Raw genomic sequence first — 12633 nt, forward strand, 5'->3', positions numbered from 1 at the left:
CACCCCACCTCCAAGGTCTCAATTTTCTCCCCGGCAATTTTGTCTACTTCCCTTAGCCAAGAGGATAACTATATGTTTTTTCTTGGGTTCACCTTCTTGTTTAGCTTCTTTAGGTTCACCAGGTATACACTCCGTGACCTTTATTTGTGGCTAGAAACCAATTATGAGTGAGTACATCCCATGTTCATCTTTTTGGGTCTGTGTTACCTCACTCGGGATAGTGTTAGAAAACATTATCTTGAGTGAGGGAGCCCAGACACAGAAAGACAATTATCATGTATTATTTTGTCTATTTTTATACATACTTAATTTTTCATTGAAAAATATCTTACTTACATTTAGTATGTGTTTGTGTGTGTGCATATATTTATGTGGGCATATATGCTCTATGAGATATATGTGGGGAGGTCAGAGGAGTAGGGGTCAGAGGAATAGTGTGTGGGGGGGGAAGGGAGTCATTTCCCTCCTTATACCATGTGATTCCCAGGGACCAAACTCAAGTTGTCAGTTTTGGCTGCATGCACCTTGACCCGCTGAACCATCTCACTGGTTCCAGGAAAAATACTTTAAAAGTATATATATCAATGTTTTCTATCTAAGTTCAAAAGTATAGGAATCTAACTAGACCTGTAGTTCCCACACTTGCTAGTGCTCAGGAGGTTTCAACAGGAGAAGACCAAGTTGAAAAGCAGCCTAGGGTGCATCCTGAGACTTTGTGAACAACACATAGAATCTACTAAGGAGTTATTTGAAAGGTTTTAAGTATCATTGACAAATCTTAGCCAAAATCTAACCAAAAGAAAGAGAAAGAACATAAAAAAGTAATAAATCAGACTCAGAAATAAACCACCAAATGAGGAAGAGGAGGAGGAGAAAGGACAAGGGGTAGTGAGGGAAGGAAGGGACACAATAGTCCAGGAATTTTAGCATTGAAAAGCCTTTGACATATTCTTTCTGGTTTTCCAAGACACAGTTTCTCTGTGTGGTCTTGACTGTCCTGGAACTTGCTCTGTAGGCCAGGCTGGCCTCAAACTCACAGAGGTTCTCCTGCTCCTGCCTCCCAACTGCTGGGATTAAAGGTGTGTGCCACTACCACCCAGCTATTTACAATTTTAGTGCCCCAATTTGTTGTTAATCCACCCTGTTCTGTGTTCTAAGAGCTGGCATGGCACAGAACCAGCGGTCCATGGATCAAAAGCTCTGCCTCTCTCCATCCTGTCTGCATTTGCTGTACAGGTGAAAGGGGCTCAGAGTGCACACATGTGCCTCCTTCCAAACCTTGGAGCTGCCCGTCTTTGTTTGTAGAGCTCTCTGCAGTCCCTGCTTCCAGTCGTTTTAGAAAATGAACTTTACCAAAGAAAAGATGAAAAAGGCCAAGTGGCCAAGTTGGAAAACCTGCATCCTGGGAACCAGATATTGCTATAGCCACTTTTGTTTCATTGTCACGCAGCCCTGACTTTGCTCAGTCATCTCCCCAGGCTCTTTGCCTGTTCCTTCTGCCTTGCTGTCTCGCCTCCCTCCTCACCCAGGCCTTTTAATGTAAGTTTTGTGGATGCATTGCATTGTTGCAGCCACAATTACTCAAAGATCAATATGTGTCCCTAGCTGTAGCACATGGAAACTTGCTTTAAGATTGATTGTGTACATTGGACACTTTGTTAACCTCATACCCTTTCATTCCAAGGCTTTCCCAATTTTCCTCTGAACTAAGACCCACGAATGCCTTATCCCACTAATGTGACATACACATAAGCCAGTGTCACTGAACTGGTCTCAAGTCACAGGGATGAAGGAGGCAGATGGTCTGGACAGAGGAATGCTGGCATCTGAGTTGAGGTGCCGTATATATCCCCAATGTTATCTGTGAGCCTCTCACCAGAATGGGCTTCTCCATTGCAGGGTAGAATGGATTGAAGCATGTGTGCCACTTTTTGGTACGTTATTCTTCATAGTAAGGATTTGTGCATATATAAGAGATAGAGCAAAGATCCTCAATACTAGACAGCTGTGTGTTTCAAATCTATGTCACTAATGGTGACAATGGAGTGTGTTCATGAAACATCATTTTCGTTCATCCTTTCAGCTATTTTGAGAGGCAGGGCTGTTCTTAGCATCATTTTTCAAATCAAGAGAACAGGATTCCACTGGTTATTCACTGCCCAAATCAGGGAGTTAGGACACAGTGGAGGTTCACACATGGTAAGTCACTAGCCCCCAGCCTGCGCTCTACCCAGGGCCTTTTCCTGACCCTGAGACTAGGCTGCACTCCAGACCTGTGCTGCCCTAGCCCTTCATGCCTTTAATTAAAATTAAAAGCAAGTAATTAATCAAAACTTTTATATTCATGTACAAGGCTGTCTCTCCATAAAGGTAGTTCAAGAGATCTGCGTTGTACATGGGTAAGAAAGGTTTTTATAATTCAGGAATAGAGGGTTTCAAAATGGGGGGGGGGGGAGATTGGAAGGCAAATAGGTAGGGTTATAGAAACAGAACCTATAGCAAGTTGGCCATGGCAACCTCTTAAAACAAAGATATGGTTGCAAGGTGGTCATAACAAGGTAGTCATAACAATGTGGTAATAACAAGGTAGTCATAACAATATGGTTATAACAAGGTAGTCATAACAATGGTCATAAGTCAACTATACAGCTGCTAATTACCATCAAGATGTAAGTGCCACCATTGCACCATTGCAGGAGAGCCTGCTTGTTTGTCCTGGCTTCCCAGAACCGAAATAACCACACAGAAATTGTATTAATTAAATCATTGCTTGAACCATTAGCTCTAGCTTCTTGTTGGCTAACTCTTACATATTAATTTAACCAATTTCTATTAATCTGTATATCACGACGAGGTGATGCCTACCAGCAAAGTTTCAGCATGTCTGGCTCTGATGGCGGCAGATCTATGGCATTCCTGGACTCTGCCTTCTTCCTTCCAGAATTTCATTTAGTTTTCCCTGCCTAGCTCTGTTCCCCCACAGCTCTGCTATAGTCCCAAAGCAGTCCTTTATTAACCAATGAAAGCAACACATAGACAGAAGGACCTCCTACACCATTTCTCCTTTTCTGTTTAAACAAAAAGGAAGGCTTTAACTTTAACATAACTAAGGAAAACTATAACTATAAATTTTTCAACTCCAGAAGGATATAATATTACCTAGATAAACAGGAAGTACATTGTAAGCAACTTTCAAAACTCTAGAATTGACAGAGACTTCAAGCTGCCTGGACAGTCACCCAAAGTTTTTCTGTACCATTGGGGCATCCATCTTCAGCCTACAGGCCCATAGTATTCAGCAGACTTTTCAATAAAGCAGGAAGTTTCAAAGACAGTTCAGTCACTTTTTTCTGTATCCTGCAGAATGTCTCACAGACTCCTTCATGAAGCAGGAACCCTGAAGGATCATCTCACCTTTAGGCAAGTTCAGCAGTCATTTCTTTGTGGATCCTGCATGTCCAGTTCATCTAACAAACTCCAAAAGGAGCCTCTTCAATGCCCATCTTCCTCTTGAAGTAGATTGGTGCTGCCAGGAGCATATGTGTCTCACTGTAATGAAAAGTCCTAAATTTTTTAAACATTTTAAATGCCATATTCTGAAGGTCTCTGAAATATTTGAAGAATACCTAACTAACTGAAATATATCTCTATATATCTAGAAAACTAACATGACTACAAACTTGACTATTATAGATGATTATCTATTCACCTATATTTTTAAATTATATATTACACTTTTAAACGAGCTACACAAACACAATACCTTAATCAAGGTCAGAAATACATATACATATAACAAAATTGACTTTAAATTCGTATCAATAAACCAAGATCCATACCAATACAAATTATCTATATTGCACCTTTAGGGATATCATAATGTGCTGGTCATTGTTGGCATTCATAGGCATCGTAGCTGGGTATGACTATTTTTTTCTTTTCCTTTTTACGTATCACCTTCCTGTACTGTGCAAACTAATCCTCAAGAAACAGGCTGGCAGGTCAGATCCAACTCAGTTCCTCCAAGTCTTGCAACTGAAGTTCATAGTGTTCCATCAACAATCACTTTCAAATTCTGACAGTCTACAATTTCCATGAACTTTGATGAACTTATGCTAAGTGAAATAGCTAATCATAATAAGATAAATACTGTGAAATTTTACTTATAAGAGTCTATAGTCTCATTCATAGAAGCAGGCAGTAAAATGGAGGTTTCCAGGTTCTAAGGGGAATAGCAATAGGGATCCAGTGTCTAGTGGGGCCAGTTTCCATTTAGAAAGACAAAATGTTCTGGAGGTGAAAGGGACATTCGCTGCAGCTAATGTCACTGAACTGTGTGGTTGAAATGGTAGCTCAGATTAAATGTATTGACCCCGAAGTTAATAGCAAGGTTTAGAATGAGTCTGCCCCATGATTATGATCCCAGATGCTTTCCAAGAGGAAGTTGAGACCATCCTCTCTTGCCAGCCTCCACGTTGAGCTGGTGATCAGCTGGCCAGGAAGCGCCTATGGCAGCCAGGAAGCAAAGGCCCTACCTCCAGCAACTCTTCCCTACCTTAAATGCAGCTGCTTTTGTTGAAGAGTAAAGCTCAGGAGAGGAGATAACATGCCCTTGTGCTCTCGTTTGTCCCCAGGTGGCAGTGACAGAAGAGGAGACTCTTGAGGCTGAAGCTGCGGTGCTTGAGGCGGAGGAAGGAGTCTCCTAACTGGTGCCACATACATCAGGTCAAACCATTTCTTCGTTTCTAGCCACACCAACCAAATCTTACTCCAGAGTAGGAGCCAGATGCAGATAGGGCATCACAAATGACTAGCTCTGAAATTATGGCCTGAGACCTCGGTCCCCACATCCTGGCATTGGGGATTTTTACCTTCCCTTCCCACAGCAGTTAACACCCTGTCATAGCCAGCCAAATAAGGCCAGCGTGCCTTGCTCCAAAGATACAAAATCTGCTCACTGAGAACTCCCATCCTCTGATTATCAGAGAAGAAGGAGCAAATTGTATTCATCAGCAACATCATGCAGTGTGTGAAATTAACCACGTACTTGATGGTATAAGATTGTGCAGCATCTGTGCTGGCATCAGTGAACTTCCCATAAAGGCCCACGTGGTGATTTCTTTAATTCTGTGGACTTCATGGTCTCTGCTACTCAACTCATTCATGTGCTGGTGACTGACTTCCAATAACATTTTATGTGTAAAACAGATAGAGGGCCGCATTTGACCAGTCATCTACATGATGCTAGCTGCATCTATTTCTTATCACCCTTCACCAAGAATACAAGTGGCTCCGAAACTGGTTTCTCCAGGTGACAAACTCACCAGCTGTTTCAGGCACTCATCTTGTCCCTCGGCCTGCAGCTGTTCTCTTCAGGACATCTGACATCCTGTGAACACGGTGGGGTTGTCATTGTGAAAGTGGAAACTCAGGGAGGCAGCAGATGTTTTAGCAGTCATCGTGAGTAAGTGTGGAGTTCCAGTCAGCCAGGACTGAACTGGGAGTCTCCTTAAGAGCCGATAGATTAGACTTCAGCGTGTTGGAAGACACAGCACAGATCCCAGTGCCCCATCTCACAGGGCTGCAGAGGATTGATGCCTTAGGTTGGCTTTAATGATGTAACAGCTTGCGTGTAAAGGAAGGGAAATATTCAAAAACGAATTCAGAACTATATAACGGAGGTGGTAGGGATTTCTTCTGGCTTCTGGGACTCGTGTGTGTGTGTGTGTGTGTGTGTGTGTGTGTGTGTGTGTGTGCCCACACAGGCGCACGTGCACTCATGTGTGCATGCATGTGTGTGCATGCACATTCCCTCTGGTCCATTGCATGGTGAGATGCCCTTCTCTTGTCTCCTGCAGATGGATGGTCTCTAGCCTGCTTCCAAACCCGCCCTCGGCTGAGTGCTGGGCAGCACTTCTACATGATCCTATGACGCTTGATATGGACGCAGTCCTGTCAGACTTTGTTCGGTCCACAGGGGCAGAACCTGGTCTGGCCAGAGACCTGCTGGAAGGTATGTGGACCTCATTGTTCCCAAACTACCCATTCAGGCTTGGACAGAAGATAAGGGGTCCTCACTGCCTGGCAATGGTGTCATTCAAACAGTATTTGGCCACTTTTGAAGTAAAACAAAGTGTTAATGTTGAGGATGGACTTTTTCTATTTTGCTTGTCATTATTTAGGATAGGACATGGGTCACCAACTGTAAATGTGCACAGGTGAGGAAGATGGCACAGGAGAATGCTTCCAGAGAGTGAGTCCAGCTGATCACTTTTTAAGGATAATATACTACTACAATGAAGTGGAAATTTTAGAGCATTCAAGAATATACTTTCCATGGAGATCTTCCCTTCATATCTTTGTCTTAACTGAGACACAAATATCTTAGGCCAAAGTTATCATTGAAGAAACCTTCTAATATAGCCAGGAAATCAAAATGCACCTTTGGGCTTTTCAGGTAGAACTCCTGAGACATGGAAAGTATGTGCCTGGTGTATATGGCCTATTTCTGGGGCTCTCATCATAAACTGGAGTTAACGTTGGTTTTTCCTCCCGAGTAATGATGCTGATGAAGCAAGGAAAAGTGAAGAACTGATCACTGCTGCTCAGACTTTTGGACATGAGGAGGAATGGGTTGTGTTTCAGAATTGATCTGCCTCAGATCACTGTTTGTGGAGTTGGGAACCTTGAGCATTACAAGCCACAGTGATTCTCAAGGTCACTAGAGAAAACTGACTTACTAGGCATTTTCATAACCAGGGGTAGTTCCTGAACGTTGGAAGCTCTTGTTGGGGTACCAAGGAAATCCTAGTGCATGGTCTGAGCAGGAAATGGGAGGAGGGGAGCAGGGAAGGCTGTCATGGGTGAACTGGGGATGAAACTAGTGTGTGTGTGTGTGTGTTTGTGTATACCCATTTGTGAATTCTAATTATAGAAGAAGATGTCATAATATTTTAGGGTTGGGGCATAGAAAGATTAGAAATTTATACTCATGTATGAACCTCTCAATTTTTATTTTTATTTATTTATTTATTTATTAAAGATTTCTGTCTCAATTTTTAAATGAAATCAAAACAAATGGAAACAGAGAACAGAGAGAGAAGAGTAAATATTTTTTTCAAGAGGTATGTCTTGAAAAAGTATACACATGTGTATGTGTATATATCCTTAAGATTTTAACAAGGCTGATTATATTGCCTCTAAATAGGGAGTTTTATTTCTTTTTTCCCAATAAGCTCACTATGATTTCCATAAAAGGTTGAATGAAGATATGTAAGGTGCCCCTAATTCAGGGAAGGTAGCCAGGCATTCACCCTTAGGCAGAGAACAGACTTCAGGCTTTTGTATATGCTCTTGGTCCAGCGGGGAACACACAGAATTTACAGAAAACTTTGTCCAGAATTGATGCTGGGTTCTTTCCAATGGACTTTCTGTATCCGTGAACAACATAGCAATTTCTCCCCTTCGCTGTTGGCCTTTGCAACTGCACCACCTGCCCTCTCGTGATACTCAACCTTCCAGCAGTTACTCTGCCTGTTCTTCTGCAGCATGTCTCTCTCCTCTGCTTCTGGGACTTAGATGATGTCCTGTCACGACCTTTGCTGCTGCCTGTGGGCTCCCCTGGCTCTGTTAATTGCCTGGCTCCAGGTTGTCTTCTGTACCTTGTTTGAACTAAATCGCTGCTAATGCTATCTTTATAGATTTAACAGTCCTTTCACCCTTTTGTCAATTCCACACAGGTTGTAGTCATCTGAAAAGAGGGAGCCTCCTTAATAAAATGTCAAAAGAAAAGGAGAGAGAGAGAGAGAGAGAGAGAGAATGAATGTCACCCTCAGATTGGCCTGTGTTGTGGAAGAGTCCAGACACTGTGGGCAGTGCTGTCCCTGGGCAGTGCTGTCCCTGGGCAGGTAGTCCTGGTGCATATAAGAGAACAAGCTAAGCTGATGGAAACAGATGCAGATCCACAGCTAAACACTGGGTGGAGTTCAAGGGCTCCTGCAGAAGCGGGGGAGAAAAGATTGGAGGAGCCAGAGGGGTCGAGGACACCACAAGCAAACCCACAGAATCATCTAACCTGGGCTCACAGGGGCTCACAGAGGCTGAGCTGACAACCAGGGAGCCTGGATGGAACTGCCCTAGGCTTTCTGCATATTTGTTACAATCGTATACCTTGATCTTTTTGTGAGACTCCTAACAGTGGGAACAGGGGCTATCTCTGGCTCTTTTACTGGCTTTTGTACCCTACTACTCCCCATACCAGGTCCCCTTGTCCAGATTTAATACATGGGAGGTGCTTAGTCTTACTGCAACTTGAAATGCCTTGTTTTGTTGATATTCATAGGAGACTTGTTCTTTCCTAAACAGAGAGAGAGGTGTGATGGAGGTGGTCTTGTATCTTATCTGTTGCTTTCATTGGTTAACTAATAAAGAAAACTGCTTGGCCTGATAGGACAGAAAATTAGGTAGGCGGAGTAGACAGAACAGAATGCTGGGAGAAAGAAGCCGAATCAAGCAGTCGCCATGATTCTGCCACTCCAGACAGACGCAGGTTAAGATCTTTCCTGGTAAGCCAGCTCATGTGCTACACAGATATTAGAAATGGGTTAGATCAATATGTAAGAGCTAGCCAATATGAGGCTGAAACTAATGGGCCAAGCAGTGTTTAAAAGAATACAGTTTCCGTGTAATTATTCGGGTAAAGCTAGCCGGGTGGCGGGAAGCAGCCCTGCCGCTCCCACTACTACAGAGGAGGAGTGGATTGGGGGTGGGAACAGAGGCAGGATTGGGAAGAGGGACTCGGAGGAGAGGAGGGAGGGGAAACTTCAGCAGGGGTGTAAAATAACTAAATAAACTATTTTAAAAGAAGGGAGAAAAAGAAAGCTGAGCAAGCCATATGGAGCAAATCAGTTAGCACACTCCTCCATAGGCTCTGCTTGGGTTCCTGCCCTGACTTCCCGTGATGGACTGTTATGTGGAAGTCTATTGCAAGCTGCCTTTCATCCTGGTCTTCATCGTAGGGAAGGAGGCTCTCCAGGCAGAGCTAGTTTTAATTCCCTGGTTTCCCCTTCCCTTGCTATGGAGAATGATTTGGGATTCGGGGCACAGAATAAGAAATTTTAGGGATAAAAAGGTGAGGCGTTTCCACATTTCTTAATACTGCAAAGACCTTTTCTGTGTCCAGAGGCGGAGGGCTTCCCAGCAAGGAACGCCCATTTCTAGTTGAGACTGCACTGTGTTCTTATGAAGACCACTGAAGAAAAAGGACAAAGCTACTCCCAGTTTTGTTGGAAATTGTAGTGTAGCCCATCTCCTTCATCTGCCCGGGCTCGTTTGCTTTGACCTTGGCTTCTTGTTTATATTTATTTACAGATTGACAAATAAAGTTATATGTGTGTATAATGTAGAGCATAATGTTTGCAATGCAAATAGGCAAACATACATACACCATACCTACATACATACATACACACACACACACACATCGTGGCATTATGGCATGTCTAAATCTAAATCTGTACATCTCTTATACAAGGATCATTTTGTGTTGATAACACTTAAGTGATGAACATGGATGTTATCTCTAGACTAGGATATGGAGTCTTTGGGTCTGGCTGAATTATATGGTGGGTCTTCTTTTCACTTGATTGAAATCCACACTGATTTCCATAGTCATTGCAATAGTTTTCATTCCCACCAGCAATGAATAAATGTGTTCCCTTCCTACATCCATGCTAGGATTCATCATCATTTGTGGGATGGTGGTGGTGGTGGTGTTAGCAATTCTGACTGGGGTAAGATGAAATCTCAAAGTAGTTCTATTTGCATTTTTCCCAATGACTAAGGATGTTGAATATTGTTTCTCAGCTGTTTGTGTTCCATCTTTTGAGATTCCCATTTAGGTCTATGCCCCATTTTTTAATTGGGTTGTTTTCTGGGTGTAGTGTTTTTAGTTCTTTGTATATTCTAGATAGTAAACCTCTGTCAGATATACATCTGGTAAAGAATTTTTTTCTTCAATTTTTGTCTTTACTTCAGCAATGGTGTCTGTGTCCATTGGGAGTTGAGACTATTACTATTATGAGCTATTGTTCAACAGTGTGTACTACTAATTCCTGTCATTTGGTGGCTTTTGTAGAGTTCTAGTAGGTCTCTCTTGATTCAGTGTTCTGGAATTGATTTGTTCCTTGTCCGTTCTTCTGTATGTTTAACATTCTTTTCAGACCTAAGTGTTCCTTCCAGAATCCTCCCTAAAGCCAGCTTAGTAGTTAAAATTCCTTAAATTTTGTTTTGTCATGGAAGATTTTCCTTTCTTCTTTAATTCATTTGTGCTAGACTGGCATCTGTGGTCTTTTATAATTCGTTGAACATTGGTCTGATTCTTTCTAGATTTTATGGGCTCTAATAAAAAGCCTGCCAAGATTCTAATGACCCTGTCGTTGTATATGAGTTGCTCCTTCTTTCTTGTTGCTTTCAATATTTTTTGTCTGTATGTTTAGTGTTTTGTTTATTATATGACATGTGGAGTTTCCTGGTTCCTGTCTATTTGGTATGCCTCTTGGATCTTGATAATTATCTCTTTCCTTAGATTAGGGGAAGTTTTCTTCTGTGGTTTTTTGTTCTTTCGTTTGTTTGAGACAGGGTTTCTCTGTTGTTTGGGTGCCTGTCCTGGAACTAGCTCTTGTAGACCAGGCTGGCCTTGAACTCATAGAGATCTGTCTCGTTCCGCCTCTTGAGTGCTAGGATTAAAAGCATGTGCCAGCACCGTCCAGATCTTCTATGAGTTTTTAATTTGTTATTTTAGTTAAAAATTATTATATAACATTGTGATCATTTTCTTTCCCTTCCTCCAATTCCTCCCAGATTCTCCCTCAACCTCCTACCCACCCAACTTTTTCATGTCCCCTCTCTGAAAAAAATATGTTAAAACACAAAAACCAGTAAGACAAAAATACCAAAACAAAATACACACCCAATAAATAATAATAATAGTGTTGGCCAACTACTCCTGAACATGAGGCCTGCCCTGTAGTATAGTTGATATATCCAGTGTCATTCCATTGGGGAAAAAAGAAAAGAACTGGTTTTCCTTTTCCCAGCAGGTATCAATTGCAGTAAATAACTTCTTGGTGAAAGGTGAGATTTTTGTGATCTTTTCCCCTTCTCCGTTCTGGGATTTTGTCTGGTTTGGAACTATGTAGGTCTTGTATGCTATCAAAGTGTCTCAATTCATGTGTGTGTGCCATTCCCATTGTATCTGGAAAATGTTGTTTCCTTGGAGTCATCCACTATCTCTGCCTCCTCTTCCCCATAGATCCCTGAGCCTTGAGGAGAAGGGTTTGATGAAGGCATATGATTTGGGACTGAATGTTCCAGAGTTTCTCACTCTATGCACATTGTCTAGTTGTGTGTCTGTCTGTGTTAATTCCTGTTTACCGAAAAAAGAAGTTTCTCTGGTGAGGGTTGGATGATTCACTAATCTTTATTTAGGTACAACACTATGTCATTAGGAGTCATTTTTTTTTTTTGCTATATTCCTTGAGCAGAAAACTGGTATTAAGTTTTCCTTTATAGCCCATGATATATCTAGTCTCAGGTTCTTGGCCATTTTAGCAGTGTCGGGTATGAGTTTCACCTCATGGGATGGGCCTTAAATACAATTTTTTTTTTTTTTGGTTTTTCGAGACAGGGTTTCTCTGTGGCTTTGGAGCCTGTCCTGGAACTAGCTCTGTAGACCAGGCTGGTCTCGAACTCACAGAGATTCGCCTGCCTCTGCCTCCCGAGTGCTGGGATTAAAGGCGTGCGCCACCATCGCCCGGCTTAAATACAATTTTTTAATTAAAAAAATTGGTTGGTTACTTCCATAACGTTTGTGCCACTATTGTACCAGTCTTTATTGCAGATAGGTCAGTGTTGTAGGTCTTTGGGTTTGTCTCTGGGCGATATTGCTGATTACTTTTGTCCTCCAATAGCATACAAATAAAGTAATTATATAATGGAGTAGCCAATACCCCAACTAGATGTCTTTTCCAACAAGTAAAACCTCTAGTACCAGAAATGGGTTAAAGTTTGTTGAGCCATTGGTCCCATCAACTTCTTCTCCCATAAGCTTTATGAGCTTCTGCCAAAGCAATTAGATATCTTCTATAAGCTGTAAGACCCCATTGCTGAAGACACAGCTTACTTATGTTCAGTGGAACGTGGAGAAACCAAGTTGGTGCTCAGGTTGAAGCTTCATCCCTATTAGCTAGCATTCATGGTACTAGAAGTTACTTTTCTTTTCTTTTTTTTATTTTGTTGACAATACATTCTGTGCCTTTGATTTGGGTCTTTTCTTTTTTCTGTGCTTACTATTAGAAGATCTGGTATTTTTGTGGTGTCCCAGAGTTCCTTTTGTGTTATGTTCATGAAGCTTTTTAGATTTGACATTTTCTTTGGCAGAGTGATCCAGTTGCTTTACCTTTTCTTCAAGATATGATATAATCTTTTCCATTTTATCCAGTCTGCTGTTGAAGCGTTCCTCTAAACTTTTTGTTTGAATTACCGATTTTTTTTATTTCAGGTTTTGATTTTGACCTTTTTTCAGATATTCTTTTTATGTAATTAAATTGTTTTCACACCTTGAATTGTTTCATT

At 41.8% G+C, this 12633-nt stretch overlaps 1 protein-coding gene across 1 annotated transcript in view; it reads left to right on the plus strand.

Annotated features, from left to right (window-relative positions):
- Otud7a (OTU deubiquitinase 7A) overlaps window positions 1-12633 on the plus strand; it is a 247082-nt gene that overhangs the window by 160829 nt on the left and 73620 nt on the right. The window contains exons 3-4 of the mRNA XM_050140410.1: window positions 4635-4725; window positions 5859-6013. Of these exons, the coding sequence (XP_049996367.1) occupies window positions 5863-6013 (151 nt within the window). The 5' untranslated portion in view covers window positions 4635-4725; window positions 5859-5862. The remainder of the gene's footprint in view (window positions 1-4634; window positions 4726-5858; window positions 6014-12633) is intronic.

The sequence above is a fragment of the Alexandromys fortis genome, unplaced genomic scaffold (assembly GCF_014885135.2).
Source record: "Alexandromys fortis isolate MF-2015 unplaced genomic scaffold, M_Fortis_MF-2015_v1.1 scaffold_39, whole genome shotgun sequence".
Classification (NCBI taxonomy): domain Eukaryota; kingdom Metazoa; phylum Chordata; class Mammalia; order Rodentia; family Cricetidae; genus Alexandromys; species Alexandromys fortis.